The sequence below is a fragment of the Epargyreus clarus genome, unplaced genomic scaffold (genome assembly GCF_041222505.1).
Source record: "Epargyreus clarus isolate Ecla_fem2 unplaced genomic scaffold, WU_Ecla_fem_2.2 ptg000023l, whole genome shotgun sequence".
Taxonomy (NCBI): Eukaryota; Metazoa; Arthropoda; class Insecta; order Lepidoptera; family Hesperiidae; genus Epargyreus; species Epargyreus clarus.
Window position 1 is genome coordinate 5817479 of NW_027332230.1, and position 14400 is coordinate 5831878.

General features: G+C 32.8%; 2 protein-coding genes across 5 annotated transcripts in view; both read left to right on the forward strand.

Annotated features, from left to right (window-relative positions):
* Nucleotides 1-79: 79 nt before the first annotated feature.
* On the forward strand, nt 80-10320 carry LOC140751725 (uncharacterized). Of its 2 annotated transcripts, none has more exons than XM_073085757.1 (7): nt 80-400; nt 676-798; nt 4282-4793; nt 4865-5175; nt 5439-5560; nt 6036-6215; nt 6695-10320. In XM_073085757.1, exons 2-7 carry the CDS (start codon nt 724-726, stop codon nt 6932-6934), a joined length of 1440 nt encoding a protein of 479 aa, XP_072941858.1. In that variant the 5' UTR covers nt 80-400; nt 676-723; the 3' UTR covers nt 6935-10320. The 2 variants fall into 2 exon arrangements, with proteins under 2 accessions (XP_072941858.1, XP_072941859.1); XM_073085758.1 differs by having other exon boundaries at nt 6036-6137.
* Nucleotides 10321-10913: 593 nt separating this feature from the next.
* Liprin-beta (liprin-beta 1) overlaps nt 10914-14400 on the forward strand; it is a 56316-nt gene continuing 52829 nt past the window's right edge. For all 3 annotated transcript variants that reach the window (XM_073085987.1, XM_073085984.1, XM_073085985.1), the window contains exon 1: nt 10914-11188. Coding sequence is in view for 2 of the 3 variants with exons in the window: in XM_073085984.1 (XP_072942085.1) it covers nt 11080-11188 (109 nt within the window). In the remaining variant the exon portion in view is untranslated. The remainder of the gene's footprint in view (nt 11189-14400) is intronic.

A 14400-nucleotide genomic window follows, 5' to 3' on the forward strand; every position in this document is an offset into this window, starting at 1 on the left:
ACTTTTTACTCCTTACATATGTCTGTGTTGCTAGCAATAAATATCATTATGAAAAAAGACGATTCACCATGTTTTTTTTATATTTATTTATCCGATCCGAACTACCGAACCGATCCACCCACCGTAGATGAGCGAGTAGAGAAACAGAATGGGTTTGATAAAAATGTTTGTGATTTCATTTTACAACATATGAATTTATTAGATAAAGTAAAAAGTGATAACGTAATTTAATATCCAATTAACATAAGCTCATGGTGGAGACCCACTTATTTGTGCATTTACAGTTATCCGCGTAACACGTATTTTGTGCATAGAGTTCGAGCGTTGAATTAGGCCACATAGCGATCTCTCCCTAAAATACCGCTGTTCTGGCTGTCGACGTATCAAGTCAGACTATCAAGTGAGTGTGTTGTTTTGTTTCTCAGTTATAGAAAATGTTCTTTTGGGATTTTTATCCTATTATCGTGATGTGGAATATCCATAGGATGCAATAGATAACGATTAAAAATAGTCTATCGCGAGTCGATAATTTGTATGTTTTCGTAAATGGGTCACCTCGCCATTCTTGTAAGATGTTGTCGAATAGTGGATTTATGGCTAATTAAACGTTAGTGGAAGGTGTTTCGATGTTTGTTAGTAGATTTTACTAAGTTTGGTATGTGTTTATGGTTGTAGTCGCGCGAGGCGGGAGAGTGATGTGCAGAAAGGCCGCGACCTAATGTGATGTCATCAAAAGGGGAAACAGAGGCCGACTCTGGCACCGTGTCGCCGAATCTACCTGCTGTAAAAAATGAACCGGTCAGTATCCTTATCTATAAAGTATTTAGAGAAAATGTTTATAAGTTGTCCTTTATTTATTTTTTGGTGTTTTATACCATCTAGAAGTAGATCTACTTGTAATTCCCGTATTCATGTTTATTTTAGATCACAGTGTCATGTACTGTTCTGTAATAATATGCAATTCCAAAAATTATTTGCTTTTTGAAGATGTGCATACAATTGTTTACCTTGTCAACTAGACAGTCTGATTCAAATTATTGAATAATCTTGAGTAGTATGTATTCATGGTTTAACTTTAAAAATAATCTATTTATTGGTTTTCAAGTAATGACCTAAATTCATTCTACAGGTTAGTAGAATATCCAGTGTTCCAACAATGTATACAACTGTGTTAATAGCCTCTTGTGACATTGTAACTGCATTATAACTATTCACTATAATATTCACTATAATATTACCAGCTGAACTACTTTTGGTGGCAATTTATGAGAATATTTCAATTCTACTTATTATTCACATAGTCTGCTTCTTAATGTAATATTTATATGATCTGAACAATAATCTATTACATTAAAACAGGTTATTACTAATCATTCAGTTGTACTATTCATTCAGATATTTAGAATCAAGTTGCCAAAATATCTAGATTTGCTATACAAATTAAAGATTGTGGTAGTGTAACATTATATTACAAAATGAACTGTGTAATACGGAAGTCATAGAAATAATAACGAACTGTAGAGCGGAGATTAATTAATTTATCATAGTCATTTTTGAAATCCTTCAGATTGTATGTCATATAATTTCCACTAGTTGTACAAATTCATCCATAATTATCGAAAATTTGAGTATGTTTCAATAACTACACAACTTATCAATAGCTACCCAAATAAAAAGTAAGATTGTTGACAAAAAAAGAGAAAAAGAGTCATGACGTTTTTTCTCTACCTATTTATATTTTAATTGCAAATGGAAATAACAAATACAATTGTTGCACTATTTTGATTCTAGATGAAAAAATCTAAATGATATTTATAACTTCTTTAAATTAAGTTAAATTACTTGGAAAGACCATTTAGAGTTGCACGACGTACAGAGCCGCACTGAAAACCAGTCGCCGGAGTCTGTTATTTTTCACAGGCATCGGCAGAGACTGAGTGTGACCATTTTTGCTGCTATACTCTATCATTTACGTCACATGTTTTTTTATTTGTTATTATTTTTTATTGTATCCCTTCCAATATTATTATTTTCTTTTGTATGTTGTAACTTGTATAGCATGTAAAATAAATGGTTTCTTTCTTTCTAATATTCAGTCTGTTGTTCTTCCTAATATATAGAATTATAGACATTTAAAACTCTATATAGCGTAGATGTATTAAAATGTTACATTGTGTGTTCCTATTAGAACTTAACTGAAGACTTTCACTCATGCCTAATTTCAAGTGATTGCTTACCACAATTTTTCACATGTAATCCATAGTAAAATCATTTCAGCACCAAGTTCTTAGTAAAATTGGAAGTAGTTATCAAAATATTATGACCTTCACTCCCATTTGACACAACTCTATTAGATATTTGTATCTTTTCCCGGTATGAGTCATTACGGTTTGGATAGAACATGCTTATCTATTTAATTATTAAAACATGAACCAAATGTAAATCCCATTTGAGATATAACATTTATAAAATGTCTATTGGATTTAATTTTCATTATAACTAAACATAAAATAAATCTAAAATGAAACATTAAACAGCTGAGCCAAATTGCTAGCCCATTGATGTACACCTAAAGCAATTTGCAATATGTCATTGTATCTTCATAGAAATAGTCACATTACTTCCATCTGCCCTAGTGATTGTCTCATTGTGCCATCTCGGCCGCAAGAGGTCGCTGGTGTAGAGTCAACAAGGCCTGTGATGCCACATTATCAACTTATAGACTACCCCATAACAGCAACCTTTCCTATTTCCACATCTAGATCTGGCTATTTATAGCCATATTGTTAAGCTCAATTGTTTTATGGATGTTGGCTGAGTTATATGTGAGCCAGGAAGCATGTTTGCGTTATCTTATAAAATGAAAATGTTTCTGGTAACAAGAAGCGTAAACACTTCACTCTTCACGCCTCCATAGCACGATTTTCGCTCAGTAATGTCTTGAGACGATATCCCCATGGAGATCATAATGAAGCCTTCGGCACAATTAAAGGCAATTCGGTTTATTGGTTCTTACAGTGTTAGACAAATGCAGAAATCCAACTCCTGCCTGCTTGCTATTCAGAAATTGTTTATGATCCACAGTTCACATTCCTTCTCCTTTTCCAAGTAATATGTGTATTTTAAATAAATTATTATTTGATTTAACTGTTAAGGAAAACATAATATGGAAATCTACATACCTGAGAAAATCTTAAGGATGATCTCAATTTTATAGACTGTGTCATAAATAGACTATGGCCTTATAAAGGACATCTGTGGATAAAACTAGCAAAAAAATGCTCATCATATGCCTCCTTTAGATAGGAGAGGTAGGCTATCACCAATTTTAAAATAAAACCCGATAATAAACTATATTTGTGATGTGTTTTATAAATTACTGTTACATTAACTCCTACATGAGATAAGACCACAGTATTTGGGCATCATTATCTCTTCCCTATACAGTTGAGTCATTGGGATATTAATGTTATCACTAGAAAAGTACAAAGATGGGACTTAAATTTGATATCATTATAATCAGAATTAATTTTATGGTGAAAATGGTAAAAAGAGGTTCTGTATTCAACTGCTATGTATCTATGTATGTAACCTTGTATAATAATAGTAATTATTACCCAATTAATTAAGTTATTGTTATTTAAAAATTTAATGCAATTTAAATCCTCAGAAATATGTTATGAAAAATTGAGAAATCAACTATATTTGTTTTTAGGTCATTGCAATATTATGAGATTTTACAAGACAAGAACTAGCTTTGTCCCTCTTTCCTCTAATAATAACCTATAAATATAAAATCCATGTGACATATTTTGTTATCATATCTGTGCCTAGTGATAACAAACAGGTCATCTAATTTGGTTACCGTTGGTGATGTAAATGGTCATATCTATGGCTATGACCATACATCATTAAGACTTTAGCTTTTATGTAGAATTCGAATTAAGTTCTTAAAATAAGTCTCTATACTTCAATGAGTTGATATATTAAATAATATTTTATTGAAATAATACAATGAAATATTAATTACGATTTCAATAATCACCGACAGATAATTTGTCCATATTCATTAATAACAATTACTGAAGTACTTGACTATATTTACTGTAATACTGGTAGTCAATAAAGTTGAGTGCTTAAAATAATTAAACTGATTAGAATGAGCGTAGTGGTCACACCTATTAAATTTGTAGTTAAGATATTAAATAACACTTTTATATAACTTTAAATTCTAATGTATGTTATTAGAGAAAAATAATTATTTTCCTCTTTTGTTTCTAGGCGGCCACGGCGAGCAAAGAAACTCCAAAAAGGGGGAGTGGTACGTTACTGAAATGTACCACTTGCAATAGCTTTAGTACACTAAGTAGCAGAGCATTGACGACACACATGGCACAGTGTTCACCCGACAACAACAATGTGGCGGCAGCTCAGAATGCGGACGCTCGGCCGCACAGAAAGCTATTCGAGTGTGATGTCTGCAATATGAAATTTTCAAATGGCGCTAACATGCGTCGGCATAAAATGCGACATACGGGGGTCAAACCCTACGAATGTCGCGTTTGCCAGAAAAGATTCTTCAGAAAGGACCATTTGGCGGAACACTTCACGACACACACAAAGAGCTTGCCATATCATTGCCCCATTTGCAACAGAGGTTTTCAGCGACAGATTGCCATGCGTGCCCATTTCCAAAACGAACACGTCGGTCAACACGACCTCGTCAAGACTTGCCCCCTATGTAGCTACCGTGCGCCCACGATGAAAAGTTTAAGAGTTCATTTCTTCAACAGGTTTGTAACGTTTTTTGTTTGTTGCCGTTTACAGATGTTGTTTTTAGGACTAATTGTATGTTCCCTTACAGGCACGGTATCGATTTGGATAATCCAGGTCCGGGTAATAACTCTGTTTCCCTTCTCGCTGCTGGCATCGCGAATGCTGCATATACTGATGGCACCATAGACCCGAGCGCGATGAATGCACTGGGCGCGTTAGGGTCTGGCCTATCGGTTTCGGTCGCGGCCGCCTACTCCGACAGCGGGGACAGCAATGGCGCTCGTTCTGTAGACAACGCAACACCTCCTATGCACTATTTGACTCCACACGTAGAAATCTCGATGGCTGATAATAATGAAACATTCTCCCCAGGACAGACCAATCATTTGAGTAACTCAGGTATATTGAAACGCTTATATACTTAGGAATTATGTTAGTTTGTTAACAAGTTTATATAATCTCAGTAGACGAAGTTTATGCTTACACCTTTACAAAGAGTTACTATTCAGTATAAGATGTCAAGACCGGTTCAAGGTTCAAAGAAACATACAAAAACTTGATAAAGTTGATAAAAGCATAGCATACATTATATATATTTTCATTTCTTATTAATATTTTGATTTTATTAATATATTGAGAAAAATATTTTGATTTAATTTCAGAATCGCGTATGAACGGTGAAGGTCCGAGTTCACCACAATCGGGCGACAGTGCGGTAGCTAGCAGTTCACTTGGTCTTCCCACCAGTATTACTCCCTCTATCACGCTTATACCCATAAAACAGGTACCTAATTATATTTTTGTATTAGAACTCTGATATGTGATGACTATTTTTCTATCTAATCCTGTCTTATAGTAGTAGTGTACATAGTTTTTGTTATTTAAAGTTATTAACGTTTGTGTATATTATGTAAAACTATAAAAATGGAACTCATCGCACATGCTTGATAATATAGTTTCTTACAATGTTTTCCTTCACACTTTAAGCAAGTGAATATCTAATACGCACATAACTTTGAAGAATCAGATCAATCTGGCTGATTCGAACTTCGATCCGCCCGATTCAAAGGCCGAGTTACTAACTACTGCAGTTATCAGGACAAAATTATTATAGTGGTGGCGCTTCAGCTATCGAACTATAAAGTCAACTACCGCCTTCAAATTTTGCTATTTTTATGGCAATTAGTGTTCAACGCGAAAATCTGTTATCAATAATATTTAGTGTAATTCTCGTTTAAAATATTATAATGTGGTTTCAGGAGCCAAACACTCAGGAAGAGTCAGGCCAGGGCGAGTCGCGGGACGGCGAGGCCAACGGCGACAAGCGCGGAGTGTCGTCGAGTCTGTCGTCCTTGATTAAGGTATCACCCCTCAAGAGCCTGTTGCGTGAAGATCTACGGCGACGTATATCGGCACGCGGGCGCTCGAGAGGCTCCAACGTATGTAATCGTGACGATTTTATTGTGATTGTTTCAACAAATGTGTATTTGCGGGTTGTTTAGTTGTCGTTGACAATTTATTCAATTGATTATTGTATAACTCTGTCGGACTGGTTAGATTTTACTTAAATACCCATATATTGTTTCACCAATAAACATTTGAAAATTTTTGAGGAAACTCTTGCATAGTATCTTATCAGTGTTTTTCTTCCCTGATAATTAATATAATAAGGAAAAATAAACTAGGTTACCATATCAATTTAATAAAATAATAGAGTTTGGATTTATGTATAGTAGATATTATGGAAGACAGTTACTTATTTAATGTTCATATTGCTCGGAACGAAGTGGTGGTGACAAGTTTTCTTTTTTTATTTCATTTTCAAGTAGTTCTAGGTATCACATCTAATTTGTAAAGGGAACTTTGTGCTCTATTTGGTTGAAGGCAGTGGTAACTAACAAATATTTGGTGTTCACAGACATCCAGAGCCTCTCCATCGGAAGGCGGTGTGATAACGTCAACGCACGGCGACGCCGCGATGTTGCCGTCGTCGCTCGTATGTACGTTTTGCTCCATAACATTCCCCGACTCGACCCTGTACTTCTTGCACAAGGGTTGCCACTGCGACTCTAACCCCTGGAAGTGCAACATCTGCGGCGAGCAGTGCTGCAACGTGTACGAGTTCAACTCCCACCTTCTGAGCAAGAGCCACCAATGACTGTTTGCCGGGGGGCCGTTCGACAATCACTGACTTTATTTTTAATGCACTTGCACAGATTGTGTGCATAGTACGTAAGCACTTCGAAGATACTTCACCTTTCATATTCACTATGGTCGAGACGCAACATATCTACTTCATTCCGACGAATCCTGTTGTAATTATTTTCAGTCATCTCATGTAATTGTTAGAAATAAATTTATCGGGCATATTACAGGTGAAAGAGCTTCGAATTTGCTATACGCTGAACGTCCCCCCGAAGCTATTATAATTTTAAAAAGTGCAAATTACGTGAGGGTTATTTAGTGGTAATAGTAGTTAAATGTGCGAAGATATTTGTATGGATATTTTAGTATTTAAATAATTGTGGGTTTGATGGATAGTATGAATTTAGCTACAATCTGGAAACTGATTAGATGACGTAATCCATGAATAATGAAGGAATAATCTGATTATAAATGTGTGCATTCCAAATTGAAATTAACATTCCATATGACACTGTTATATTGATTTAGCCTTTGGTGGGGAATGAGAAGTGATACTTAAAATTATATTCTAGGAAGGTTTTATTTATTTTTATTTCATTTCACAGTACTTAATAGTACATGAGCGTAAAACGAGATATTTATAGAGTATTTTGGTGCGATAGTAAATTTTACAAATGTTTATTAGAAAGAATGAATAAGAGTGTACAAATTAATATATTTTTACATTTTGCTGTTGATGAGAAGATTATACTAAGGCAAAGCCTATATATTATCCTGATTGTTTAATTATTGTGATTGCAGACAAGAATTATAAATTCTACTACATTCCATTTTTGTTCGTTTTCTATTAGAGCATGTGATGCAAGTCCACGACTAATACTTATGTACATTTAATTATATTTTGTTGTTATTATTTATTTCTAAATTATACAGATCTATTTTATGTACTTAAAATTATTAATTATGAATAGAAAATCGACGAAGCCAATTGCAATGTGCAATACTTGCTCAATACCTTCAATTAGGCTCAACATTGTGACTATGGTACCTATCCTATGTGTTTAAACGCACAAAAGTTTAAATATATTATTATTCAACATTCCATGGAATGTTGCTGTTTATTTTTTTTAGTTCTAAAAATTCGCGTGCTGATTTTGGTGTCTATTAATTGTTGCTTTATTTTTACTTTATTCTCAACACAACGATTTTATTGATAGTTATCAATTAATTTGCGAGATTTGGCGGTATCACTTAGAACAGCTTTAATGGCGATTAAAAACTTAATGCATTTTGACTTAAATGATTATGCTCAACTTTATAATGAAATGGCTTACTTAAAGCAGAGGAGTGGTAGGAGATCTTATCCAAATTACGTTATCTTTTGCTGATATATAATAAAATAAGTATGTTTATATTAGTTTTTTTTTTCTTTTCAGTACTACTTTAATGTCATTGGTCCGTTCCATTTATCTTAATATGTAGATTCCTTGACCTCAGATTTACATTCCTGTAGCTAATAAGTACTTAATATCGGTTGTGGTCTTGCCTGTTAAGTTTACGAAATTGACTTAGGTGGAACTGAAATTATGTTTACCAAGGAAGTTATGTTTTGTTATTCAATTTTGTGCTAGAGTAGAAGTCGGCGGCGCGGTAGTCCGTCCATGGCGCGTGGACTTATTAGTGAGTTACCTGAAACATGCAACACATATTTATTTATAGAGATTCTTATATTATGCTGTTTCATTGTTGGTTATATTGTGTAGACTTGAATATTTACATAATTATATATTTATATTGGTTGGTTTCTACCGTTACGCCGCGATTTAGTTTTAAGTGTAGAATTATATAAGAGCTATTAATATTATTAATCGGTAACCCCCATTGGGCGCCTTTACTTAATCCGTCCATATCTAACGATAGATATTGCCTTTAATATTTAATAGAGTTAATATATTTATAGAGTTTAGATGATCGTTAAGGACAGATCTTAACTATAAATGTTTACTAAAAATCCAGAGGTTTACAGAAGTAGTTGAATTTTAATTAAACGAAGTAGGACGATTTGTAAAAAAAATCTAGTAAGGAATTATTTCTCCTTGTTCGATTTTTTTCATAATGCAGAGAAATAACTTGTTAATTGTTGGATGTAAATGTTTTATTTTTAGTGGTTATAGTTGTATTGCAAACTGGGAAGTATTGAACTTTGTTTTAAGACAGTAAATGCAAAGTCAATTGTGTAGTTAATACTTGCAGTATTTTGAAACACCTGATTAACAGTTTTGTTATAGGTAGGTCATTTAAATCTCTGAATTATATCAGATTCTAACGATATAATTTTAAAATCATCAAATCGAGGTGGCAATTATTTTATACATAAGAATTTTTCATTTAAAAGATGATGTCATTAGAAATTTCAATTGGTAGACCATTCTCACACGGAGTGACTTAAAATGGACTTTCGGCCCAAATTATATTGCCGACGTAACCGGTTCCGTCACAATCCACACCAGCCGTCTAGAGACAGTTTATTCTTTAAACAATATTATGTTCTATCTTTCGTCTCGAAAGTATTTGGTCGTGTATGATATATTTTATATTTTTGAGTACATTTTAATTATTTATTGATTTCGGTGTGATTGGTAATATCGATCGCGTACCGGTTGATTGTCGCTAAGTATTCTATTTTATTTTGAATCCCCGTTTGAGAATGGTATTATTTTAGCCACCCGCGATCATACATGTTACATTACATGAATGCTTTAGTGTAGCAATCCTCACCTTAATACCAAAACACAGCTTACCAACCTTTTAATTTCGTTTTAAGTTGTTATGTGTCTAACATGTAAGATAGGAGAAAAGCAATTATTTTAATGATTGAGAGTGTCGTTAATATTTTTTCTGTTACATTTATGATGTTATTATAATTAAGTAAAGTAACAATGTAATTTTATCAATATTGAATGATGTGTTTTAAGATCAACCAGTTTGGAACAATGAGTGATAGTAAACTATATCAAATTTTAGCAGATTGTGCCTTAGATCAGTAATAACTTGAATATTAAAATTTTTTCGAAATTTTATTTAAATTAATTATATATGTATAATTATCTATATTTAGATGTGTGCATTTTAAACTGTTGTCACATTAAATAATATTTACATGTTCTATAAAAATAAAAACGAATAGTGTTATTTATATAAAGTGAAATATTTGCAATATGGCTGTTGCTTGTTTTTATGATAAAGTTTATTTGCAGTTGATAGATTTATTATCTTAACATCTTGTTATGATGATTTAGGATAAAAATTGGTACTTATTACCGAGTATGTAATTTTATTTATTTACTTATAATAATTTGGTAAAGGGTCTAATAAAATAATAAAGTATATAATAAATTATGAACTTCGTTTTCATCTTACATCTTACAGTTCCTTATAATGTCACTGTTAATGAATGAAGTAAGTTCATGCCCTTATCAAAATGTTTGGTCTATATATAATATGAGCGATACTGAGCTATTTCAGGTATATTCTGGTATATACAGGACCATTAATGTGGAATAATCATTACAAACCTGATATACTTTAAATTAAATAATTTAATATTAACACATCTGTGGTGTTCAGTTTTGATTATTTGCCTATGTTTATAAATAAAAGTGAATGAACCAATAAAATATTGGTTAGTAAGAAAAAGTCCACAATATCGGTACATTACTAGATCATCCCTATTACAGGCACGGAACAAAATAATTTTATAATTGTCATTATTCCGTGATTACAGGTCTGTGCTTACTCTTTGCAGTATTAATGTTGCCACCTAGAAAAATCCTAGAAAAAGTTTATGTTGAATCGTTATTTTTATACGATACTAAATTACCGAGTAACAATAATTTCCAACGCGAAAAATCTAGCATGCTACGTAAATAGTGATAAACATAATATTTTATATTAAAGAGGGGGGATTGAAATGTGTTCACATGGAAACACCTTTTGACAAACAGTAATAGCTTCGAATAGTTAACGTCAAAGTTTTGTTGACTAGCTAGAGAAAGTTAACTTTTTGATACATTTTTTATTAATTATTTTTAAGATAAATACAGTTTGTATTTTGTACTGTGTATTTTGAATCTAAGAAGGGAAAGTTTCGAGAGTGGGATGGGAAAAACTACGCAAGTTGATGACGATAACAACCCAACGTCGCCTGAATCTGATCCTGCAAAGTTGTTGGAAGCTGCTTTGCTGCAGATGGATGGCATTATAGCCGGTAAGTGTTAGCACTAGTTAGTTACATTGGTGTAACGCAGATCGATTAAAATCCGGACATTCACTTAACTTTCCACGCATCACCGATCATTGAGGTCTTACATCTCATGCAGTCATTATGTTGTAATTACACTATGTACCTAATGATTACAAATCATATTAATTATACAAAATTTAATATTCCTTCCTTCCTTTAATATACCAAAATGTAAATGCATTTTGGAATATCAAAGGGAGAGATCTCCATGAGGTTGTGTACTGTAGAAAATAAGTAAACTTTAGTCAGAAGTTTTTCTAAGACTTATTTATTGAGTAATATATTAATGAATGCTTATTTAAATGCAAACAGCAAGGCAGTGCTTTTGTTAGTAAATAATTGTATCATAAACACAATTCCTTATCACATACCAGTGTCAGTGGTATACACTAAGTATGACCAATTATTATCTACTATTACTACTTTAATTTAATGTTTTAATGAAAATTTAATAATTATATATTATTTTAAATTTTTAATAGTGCCAGTATGGTTAGATCGCAGAGGTACCCATTTCGAACATGAAGCGGTTCTGTTATGTTGGTGGCAGGGTGTGGATGCTGGCTGGGTTACATATAAGTCAGTCATCTCAATCCATAGCAGTGGCTACACATTAGTTATCAGCTTTACATAGAATTTATACAGTATGAAGTTGTTCACAGATGTCCATTATTTCAATCTTATCAAAAATATAGATAAAATTGTGAAGAAAAAGTAAATATGATAGTAATCTTGTATAATAATAACACTGATGCAGGTAAGGTATATTTCATTATGTTGCCTACAAAAGTATTCAACTTTGAATTTGATTTGAACATTTGTTTAATACTAAAATGAGGCATTATGTATAGGCACATCATCATCATCATCATCAACCCATTACTGTCCCACTGCTGGGCACAGGTCTCCTCTCAGAATGAGAAGGATTAGGCCATAGTCCACCGCGCTGGCCAAGTGTGTATTGGTAGACTTCACATGCCTTTAAGATTTTTATCTCTCAGGTATGTAGGTTTCCTCACGATGTTTTCCTTCACCGTTTAACCAAGTGATAATTAATTTCTAACTATCACATGTGCCTATATTATGTATAGGCACATGTGACAGTGCAACTAAATGATCAAACATAATTATGTGATTTACATTATATTAGTGAAATAATTTAGGGGTGCGCTGAGTTGGATAATAGATGTCACAGCATAGATTTCCGTGAAGTATCATTTGATAAAAGTTTAATGAAATTATTACGATTTAAAATACTGGCTGTAAACAATATTACGTAAATTGTGATTTTTAATTTCTTAAATTGTATTTAATAAAATAATAATTAATGACTGAGAAAACAGAGCTGTGGTTCCAAAATATACCTTTATAATCCAATTTGTGTATGGAGGTGGGTCAAATGCAGTTTATTTATAATATCAGAAGTATTTTATATATATTAACATTAAATTTATTTTCAGAAAATGTAGCTAAGAAGTATTACTTTAATTTTGTGGTATTTTAAATTATTTATCACAAAGCTTCGGTATCCTTTTTGGGTGCCCTGTTGCATATAGTCTGTATGGTGGTCTATAATCTGTATTGTAAAATTATAGAGATTGTAGTCAATTTGCGCTCTAAAGCAACACTGAGTGTATGCATCATAATTAACTGTCTAGTTGTTGAACAAGCCTATTTTTAGTCCTTGCTCTAACTAATAACTACAAATGAGTACTGTGTCATGTACAGTCTCATTATTAGCTGTTTTAGGTGTAACTTTTTATGTATCAGGAATCAATGTAATTATGATATTCAAAACTTTTTCATAGGACATGTATTAGAAAATTTTTACATTACAAAATTTTTATATGTACTTTTAAAAATATTTACAGTTTTGGAATGTACGCGAAAAAAGCGTGCAAAAAAGGAGAACGTGGTCTCTAAAGCAGATGAATAGTTGTAATAGGCCGCGTAAGGAAAAAGTGTAGGCATAGGGATAAATCCGCGGGAGGGTGTAAACTGTTGAACGGAGGGTGGTGTGGCGCCAGTCAGCCGCCGTTCGCCGCCTGGCCGGACGTCCCGAGGTCCTGGGTAGCGGTCAAAGCGCACGCGCCAACTACCACCCGCCCCCTACACGTACCGTAACCCTCGTCTGCCTTGCAAAGTTTTGAATTATCATATCCGTACAATACGAAGTATAGAACAAGTACAACAGTGCGACATTGTCCGGTCTACGGACTATGGATACATAAGAATAGGTACAAGAAGTTTGTAAATTACTATCCCGGAAGTAGCGGTTTTCATTTTTTGCAATTCTTTAAAATAAATTTTATGAAAACGTGGTACAATTATGAAGGAAACTGCCCGGAGTAGTATCCAAGTCACGTTGGAGGAAGAGGACGTATATTTTTTTGGTGGTTTTGTGTTCAAACTAATGTTACTGTTGCGAAGTTTTCAAATAAATCTATGAACACAATAAAATCTCAAAATATTATTGAAATCTAACACTATCAATATGATACAAATACGTGATAAACCATCCAAAACACGTTCAAAAATAAATCAATTATGAAAAACGTGACATATTCGTCGTCTAAACGACCATTATTACTTTATTATTAAACATTGCATTTAAATTGCAATTAAGAATAAAAAAAATGTGCGAACTTTACTGGGAGCGATAGTAGAAAAATTAATATTCAAAGTACGAGCAATCTCGTGTGGACTGTGTCACGACGAGATTCTCTACGATTTGCTTATCGCGGCATTTGCGTTGTACAAATATTTTACTTGAAGCTGCCTGCTCTGCATATCGTTTCTGAATCAAGAACGTAGTTTTTACGCGCTCATTATATTCACAATTTTTAGTTTTATTAGCAGAAGCGATCAAGATTTATGTACATATGATCTAAAAAATACCTTTATTGTTGAACTTGTGTATGTAGATAATATTCAGAAAAAAAAAAATTTTAATTGGTAGGAATTCAATTTCTTTTTTACATTTTTGTTTAATTTTTTTTTACTTTTAGAATATGAAACACAAAATAATGCGTTAATAATAAATGCGTTTACTGGTTAATTCTCTACAGGTCCTAAGGAATAATGAAATTAAAAAAATAACTGAAAGATTTTTTATATGACATGTATTCATTGTATCTATTAATTAATGCCGAATACAGAAAGGGTTCGTTACTGAT

Coding starts and splice junctions, on each gene's coding strand:
- LOC140751725 (XM_073085757.1), top strand. CDS start 724: ATGTCATCAAAAGGGGAAACAGAGGCCGACTCTGGCACCGTGTCGCCG. Junction 5,176..5,438: donor CAATCATTTGAGTAACTCAG/GTATATTGAAAC, acceptor ATTTAATTTCAG/AATCGCGTATGAACGGTGAA. Junction 6,216..6,694: donor GGCGCTCGAGAGGCTCCAAC/GTATGTAATCGT, acceptor TGGTGTTCACAG/ACATCCAGAGCCTCTCCATC.